The sequence below is a fragment of the Antrostomus carolinensis genome, unplaced genomic scaffold (genome assembly GCF_000700745.2).
Source record: "Antrostomus carolinensis isolate BGI_N321 unplaced genomic scaffold, ASM70074v2 scaffold4706, whole genome shotgun sequence".
Taxonomy (NCBI): Eukaryota; Metazoa; Chordata; class Aves; order Caprimulgiformes; family Caprimulgidae; genus Antrostomus; species Antrostomus carolinensis.
This window is the reverse complement of record NW_010319676.1, coordinates 1-8,153: the sequence shown is the minus strand read 5'-3', so window position 1 is coordinate 8,153 and position 8,153 is coordinate 1. Positions and strand designations below refer to the sequence as shown.

Here is an 8,153-nt window from a genome sequence, read left to right as displayed (position 1 = left end):
TGCAGCTGGAGGGAGAGCTGGTTTTTCTATCTAGACTACCGCTTAGCTGCTTAAGCGTGGTGTCTGGATCCCTCCCTGGGGAACAGGGAATGAAGGCCTTAGCTACTTCAACTTACTCAGGCTGCAGTTTGTTGGCCTCAGTGTGTCCTTGGAGTGAGTAGGGCACTGGGCTCGTGGCCACTGGGGAGGTGGAAATGCTGATGGTATTTTCCAGAAGAGAGAGGGCACGTAGCTGGCAATATTTAATGTCAGCTACTGAAGCACCTTCAGGGTTAGAAAGTAGTGGAAGCGACAGATAGTGCACTGTAGTATTGAATTTGTCTAACAAAAGAAGAAATTAGGTGGTACTGGCTCTTAATAGAAGCAAGGTCCCTAAAGACAGATCTACATGAGAATTACATGGTTATATATGAGTTTCCAGCTTAATAGAGGCAAACAGTATATTCACATGGCATAGTGCAGTGCTGTGCAGAATAATGCTAACTTTTTGTGTCATTTGTGCCAGTATGATGTTCCTTAGTCACCCTGACTGTGTAAATACTACCTACTTCTTTAAAAAACAGTGTTAATTGTTCAGCCAGCTCAAAACCAATCATTTATTGATGCAGACACAGAGCTGACTCTTTTTACCTTTCCTATAGATCAGTCTTACTTTTTGCCTCTCCTAATAATATTGAGTAGTTATGTTATATTGTACATAATGTATCATGTAACAAAATGATATAGCCATATATAGTAAAATTACATAGTTCTGTATATAGTGATTTAATAATACTACATGTTTAAACAGTTTTTCACTCATCTACTTTTTTATCAATTATGTTTTTGCAGTGTGTGAGGTTTGGGTTTTTTATTGCTAACAGAACTTGATAGCCAACACCCACTGCCGCTTTCTTCTAAGCACAACGTAACTGAACCAGTGAGCACAATGAGAGCAGCCTCTCCTTGCTTCAGACTGATGCCAGCATGTGTCAAGTGTAGCTCACCCTGCCTCTGTTAGTCTTCTGTGATTCTTGTGGCATGCCACAGGCAACAGCACTAGTGCAAAATCTGATGCACGTGACAGAAAATAGAGGAAGTTGTTAGTTCCTTGGGTAGGAGAGTTTGATCAGCTTTTTTAAAGCAATTTGCAGTCTTGGATCACTGATTAGTTCTGGATTATTTCAGGCAGTTTGAGGCCTAAAACGCTGTTTTACTCTTTTTTGCTGACAGTTTTTCTCAGACTTACTTTGCTTACGTGCTGCTAGGTTATGGTAATGTGTTTATAGCTCCATTCAAACCACTGAATCTGTTTTTGAATTTTTACTTGTTATTGACAGTGCATTGCAGTTATGCGTGATTTTCTAATCTGCCTCCAGGTGCAGCTTGCATCATTAACAAGATCTTTAAGCTTTTGGTTTGAAGTTTCAGTCTTGGCATTGCAAAACACCATCTGTCTCTGGGATTACTGTGTTCTTGCAACCAGCCAACATGTTTCTACCAAGAGTCTCTACATGTGAATTTTTCAGGTCCACCATTATAGCTTCTCAATGGAGATCTTCCAGTGGAATTGTAAATAGTCTTATGCTTCTTTAGATGGTAACAAGTCTGTACTGAATACATTCATATCTTCAGGTTTTGTTTGCAGTTTAAGTGTAATTTGAAGATGTCATAGGTTATTTAGAATTTGTTAAAACTTTTTTGTATGTCTCATTTTCTAAGCATAATAGGATGTCTGAAGAATTGCATTATCAGTCCTTTTTTTTTCTCCCCCTCCTTCAGGTGTGAGGCAGCTAGCCCACATATTCATCCTGTTGGATGGTGTAAAGAACATAAAAGAACTCTTATCACCCCACCAGGTTTGTATCTTATTATACATCTGAAAGATTTAAGGATGTTATAGTCAGATAGCAGCATTAAAACTTACAGTAATCATATTGTTACCTCTCTTGAATTTTTCTTTCTGTAATTAAGAATTAGTATTTGGGGAGTTCTAAATTTTTTTACAGGACATAATATATTAAAAATACAAGTATAATAGACATGAGGTGTTAAGTATGCATGTATATGCTGATGTAGGAAAGAGACATCTATCCATGAAAGACAGCCCTTGCAATCTGAGCAAGTTTGTTATTTTGGCTACATATATTCACTTATTCTAAGATTCACATTGTGAAAATGCTGCTAAAACAAATTCCAGGTCTGTGAGATTGTTGCATAAGAAAAACATCTTCATGTGAACTAAATATGCAGGATAATGGGTTGATGAGAAGATTGCTTTACATGATCAAGGAATCAAATTTGTAAGGGCTCTTTGGAAGGGAGGAAAACACAATGAGGGAGACAGTACAGAAGAATGGAAGTGTATTTGTTAGTACGAAATATAAGACCACCAGTGTTTTTCAGGACTGTTGTGTATAGTTGGATGATCTAAATGCCCTGTTGCAGAAACTGCCATCTGTGGTTTGAGAACATGGAAAATTTTAATTGTTTAAAACCAACTATGACAGAAATTCTAATAGCCAGCAGTCTTGGAAAGTTGTAAGCAATCTGTCTGTCAGGAGGTTAATTACAGCCTATTATTCAGTGAAATCAATTTTAAAACAAATTGGAATTGCTTTCATGCCATTCTAGATTATTAATCATAATATCTAAACTTCAAGTTAAACTTCTAGTGCAGATTAAATGTGAAGTACAGGCACTGCTCTTCTTTAAGAGCAAGGCTGTCTTTGCATTTCTTGCATAAGGTGTTTATAAACATGACACTTTATGAGAAAGGCAACATCTTCTCCGATGATGTCTGAAAATTATTCTTATAGTAAATGTTGAGGCTATTTTTTAAGAAATTTAGTTAAAACAAATTCACTAAAAGAATAGCAAGTAGTCAGATGTGCTGTACTGTGTTGCAAAGCTTTCACTGTAAAATACTGTTTATAAAGTACAAGATTAGGCTTATAAGGCTTGAACTTATTTCTTGAGTTAAGTGGACAGATTTTTCCACTCCACATTATTTATATTCTCATATCCAAAGCCATTGTGATTTTTTTTTTCTGCTCGCTATTCAGTATTGTGTATGAGAAGATTGTTGAGTTTTTTAACCTACATGGTGAATGTGTCAGAGACAATTTAGAATAGCATTTCTTGTAATTATTGCGTAGATCTGAAGCATTAATCAGAACAGTATTAGAAAAAGCTAGGCATCCTGTAAATTAGACATCAGTTTTGGTTTTTGCACTGCAGTTTAATTTCACTCACATTTCTTCTATGCCAGATTATCCACACGCTAAGCATTTTTCCTGGGAGAGGTATTTGGAAGAAACCAGTTCATTACCTGCACCTGCAAGGGCCTTTAAAGTGGTGAGAAAATGCTTATATTTTTTTCATGCTTTTAAGTGCATATAATTAGTTAGTTTAAGAAGATAATACATGTATGGTGTTCCTATGTTTCCAAATGTATCCAGTTAATTAGCTCAATAATAGGGGGTTTATTTTTATGCAAGTTTGCAGTTCACTGTTAGAAATCAGATTATTTTTATTATAAATGACTATTTATTATTTTAATCATTATAAATGGGATTAAATGCTACAGAATATTACTAACAAATGTAATTTGCTATGTGAAATTACTGCCTAGTTATTAGGAATAATGAGATAGCTACTGAGACATCATAATGTATTTTGAACATATGTATTTCTGTCCCTACATTTTAAATGGTGCAATAAATACACTGAGAATATAAAAATGATTGTAGGAGGTCAGGCTGGTTGCCCGTTTAGCCCATTGTCTCTGGCAGTAGCCAAGAGAGTTTGTATTTAATATCCTTCAGTAGACATTTTCTTCTGTGAGTTTGTGACTAGGGCACATGAGCAGCATCCACAGGCAGCTTCCCAGCTTAACTATTGTGTTTGGGGACAACAGCCTTTTCTTTTAGCTTTGTACTTGCTAGTTTCTTTCAGCTTTACCCACCATCCTTGAGCTGTTAGGATTTCAGTGAGGAAAGTGGACTGGTCAGTCATGCAGAAGGGATTGCTGTTAGGAGCCAGCATCAGATGGCTGGTAGCTCCCAGCCCCTTGTCTCACAATGCGCTGGGGCTGGTTCGCCTCAGGTTTTCAGATTAGGGCCACTAATTCTGAATAACACTTTGCTAAGAACTGGATTAACGAAAGCAGAAATGTGGTGCTTATAGCAGTTCCTGGGGTCGGTAGATCACCAGAGTTTATTACTGACCTGCAGTTTATCACCCCCAAATGGGTCTGGCTTAATAATGTGTCTCAATCTTATGTTCTCAGCAAGAATACTCTGAGCAAGGTTTAGGAAGGTATTTGATTATATCTGAGAGGTGTAGTCCTTGGCAAAGCACTGGAGGGCTGTGACCTTGACTACATCAAGCTAAAAGCAAACATTTTCTTTTTCTCTCAGAGCATCCATGTTTTAATTTCCCCCCCTGGGGTTCAGGCAACAGCCACCCCACACAGGTCAGCAGTGGGAATTCCCCACCAGTGGCCACAGGGTCCACGTGGCTGTGTTTGCACTGGGAAACTGAACAGGACATGCCACAAGCATGCAGGCTTTAACAGCATCAAACTGGGACAGCACTAGCTGGCATGGCTCAGCACTGTCCTAGAAACCATACTAGCAGGGAGTGGGTGGGGATGGTGTAGGTCCCAAAAGGTAGCTTAGACAAGGCCATCTGGCCTTAGGGGTGGAGGGGAAGGAGAGCTTGACTGGTGTGGGAGTCGGCTGTGCTCTGCCTTTTAGTGTCACAGACAGAGAAAATCCCCTCCCTGCTTTCTGGACTAATATAATGCTAATTGTGATAAAAAGTAAGAAAGCATTTTCAATGGGAATAAAATCCTGATTGTGTTGCTGTTTGGGTGGAGTCTTCCTGAGACAGTCACAGTTTTTTATATTGTATTTTGGGACAAAATAGAGTTCTTAAACTGTAGCTAAGGAAAAAGCACCAGTGTCCTGGAAAGTCTTAAACAGGGACAGATACATTTTTTCCTAGAAATCTAAAATGAAAAACCTAACATCTTGTGCATATGTTCCTTTAAAATGGAAATAATTTATGCTTTAGATTTCATAACTGTAGATGGCAAAGATAAAATCTGATAACAGACATGTTTTTGCCAAAATAGTGTTAGAAAACAGGTATTTGGTCCTGCTTGTTCTGAGTATTTACTGTTATACTGTGAATTAGTTACATTTTCAGTAGGAGACTGAAAAATAGTGTTTGATCCACAAAGTGAAAAGACATACTAAAAAACAAAAGTATGTTTCCTGTAGACATTTCAGGCTGCTGGTATGTAGTACTTCATTCAATACTGCATTGAAAGTGTTGGCCAAAATCTCTGGGAAAACTTTTCTAGAGAATTTACAAAACAACCCCAACTGATGTAAAATAAAGATCCCTACTTACTTGCTTGGAAGGCTTGAATGGAGAACCTAGTATCCCAGAGTACTTACTTTATTTCTCTAGTTTAATAACAGTGGCTTGAATGATGTTTTAATGCTTGGATTTGTTGGAGGGGGTGGGCAGATTGAGAAAAGGAAGGCAGAAAGGTTTCTATGGATTTTATATAGTTTACAATTGTGTGAGGTTTTTGAAGTTTCCTTCTGTTTCACATAGTGTTATTCTTCTTTTCTAGAAACCTTCTCATGGCTTTCAGAAAAACATGAAACTTGAAGTAGTTGACAAGAGAAATCCAGTATTTATCAGAGTAGCAACTATTGTAGATACTGATGACTATAGAATAAAAGTAAGTGTCTTAAGGTACTATCCTGCCTGAGTAACTGACGAGTAGTTTGTAATAACAAAATCCTACAGTTGTAAAATTAAACACAGGAAGAAATGAGTCACATTGCTGTGGCCTGCTAAGCTTCTGCTCATCCTTTTCACTGTTTAATATGTGTATAATTCCTTTGGAAGGGGTTGTTTTATTATCCTCTTAGTTATGTTTTCTGACGTAGGTAATTAGAGAGCAGAGTTGAATATGTTGGAAAATTGCTTTGGGAATAGTTGGTATAAGACAGTTGTCTATTCTGTTGAGAAATATGATGATTTAATATCAAGTGTTGAAGATCTACTATGATATTCGTATTAGCACCCATAAAATATTTGGCCTGGGTTAATTGAATCCGCCTCTATAAACTTCCAGAGAGAGGAGAGAGTTAGAAGTGTGATATGAAAAAATAACCCTAATCTCTTGTGCTTTGTCAGTGTCTTCTGCATTTCTGAAGTTTGTATTAATTATGGACTTCAGATTGGATTAATCTCAGATAATGTATTTTTTAAACATTGCAGTTTTCCAGAAGCTGTATGTTTGATTTATTTTTCTTTTATTGTACAAAAGCAGTTTACACTCTGAAGCCCTTAACTGTGAGAAGAGCTAGCATATTCCAGATATCCACTTAGATGGATGTGGAAGATATTTGTGTTTACAGTTTGTACAGATTTATTAGGCATACCTGGTATTTCAAGCAAGAAATGCTGCTGACATTTCATTTTGAATCTGAATTAACTGGTGGTAGGGAGTCATCAGAACTAATATCTTCACACCTACACATTTTCTATCTAAACTTTAAGTTGGTCAAACACACAAAAAAAAACCCCTCCCCTCTCCAGTCTAGTGTATTAAAATGGCAGGATTTGTAGCTTCTAGGCTGATAACTTGACTCCATAGGATATGTTGAAAGAGCTCTGTTAGTATGTATCTGTGTGTATGTGCATCCACACATGGGCATGTGAGAGATCTGAGCTATTTACTAGTATGGAAATCAAGTAAGATTTGAAGATGCTTGGCTTTCACCTGAGAAAACCCCTGTGTATAACCCATACTGGTGGTTTACAGGGGAAGTCACAGACTTCATTGTCTCTTTGGATTCAACTCCTTATCCTGTATAGCCTGATTTTAGTGAAATTTGTTACTTGCATGTTAGATTTTTTTTTTATTGCTTTTATGAATAAATACCACTTTTTAGTCCTTTGCTTACTGCTCTGCTATTCTTAAACCCTGTTCAAACAGGAGAAGAAAAAATGTTTGGATTTTGGGGGGTTTTTTGAGGGAGAAAAAGAAGAAATTAATACTTAATTGAAGTATTAAAGTGAGAACTAAACTTATCCTGCTTTATTAATGGGATTTGAGCCTGATGATGCAAGACATAGTAAGCAACCAAATTACACCCCTCTTACTTCAGTGGGAGTATGTCTGGGTCCAGGATCTAATGTACATGTGCTTTCTGTGTAACATCAATGGTTGTTTTGAAGTGCCTTTCACTTGACATAACATTTTAAGAGATTTACTTAGGGATTACTTAGATTTTATAGAGAATTTTTCTGATCTAATATGTATTGTTGTTCTTTTTTATTTTAGGTCCATTTTGATGGCTGGGATAGTATTTATGATTATTGGACTGATGTAGATAGCCCTGATATCCATCCTGCAGGCTGGTGTACAAAAACCGGACACCCTCTTCAGCCCCCACTTAGTAAGAGAAATCACATTATAATGTAATGATGTTAAAAGACACATGTACTGTGCCTTTTCCCTGCCAGTGCTGTTCAAGGAAGAACAGCAACTAGGATATGCAAAATAATGTAAATGTGACATTTAATGCAAAATCAACAGTCAGTAATTAATCACTTTTTAGTAGATAGCTTCATTGACCCTTACTGTGATGGCAATTTAATATTTCTCTGTATGCAGAACCACGGTAAGAACCTGAAGTAATGATAAAGATCTGTTGCATAAAATCTTGGCCCTCTTGAAGTCAGTGATGAAACTGCTGTGACACTCAATAGAGATAGGGTATCACTCTTAAAATCTTCTGTCCACATCCTCTTGAAGGTAAGTGTACTTTTTAGCTCGTAGAATCATAGAATGTTGTGAGTTGGAGGGGACCCACAAGGATCATGGAGTCCAACTCTTGCCCTACCATAGGACAATCCCAAGATTCAGACCATGTGTCTGAGGGCACATGTTGTCCAAATGTTTCTGGAATATTGTCAGGCTTGATGCCATGACTGCCTCCCTGGGGAGCCTGTTCCAGTGCTCCAACACCCTCTGGATGAAGAACATTTTCCTAATGTCCAACCTAAACTTGCCCTGGCACATCTTCCTGCCATCTCCCCTGCTCCTATTGTTGGTCATCAGGGAGAAGAGGTCAGAACCC

The 8,153-nt window shown here is 37.5% G+C and overlaps 1 protein-coding gene across 1 annotated transcript in view; it reads left to right on the top strand.

Moving 5' to 3' along the window:
* LOC104526005 (lethal(3)malignant brain tumor-like protein 3) overlaps positions 1 to 7,469 on the top strand; it is a gene marked incomplete at its 3' end in the record, with an annotated part of 21,676 nt that extends 14,207 nt beyond the window's left edge. The window contains exons 5-8 of the mRNA XM_010169324.2: positions 1,762 to 1,838; positions 3,251 to 3,336; positions 5,630 to 5,740; positions 7,355 to 7,469. Of these exons, the coding sequence (XP_010167626.2) occupies positions 1,762 to 1,838; positions 3,251 to 3,336; positions 5,630 to 5,740; positions 7,355 to 7,469 (389 nt within the window). The remainder of the gene's footprint in view (positions 1 to 1,761; positions 1,839 to 3,250; positions 3,337 to 5,629; positions 5,741 to 7,354) is intronic.
* Between the last annotated feature and the right edge of the window lie 684 nt (positions 7,470 to 8,153).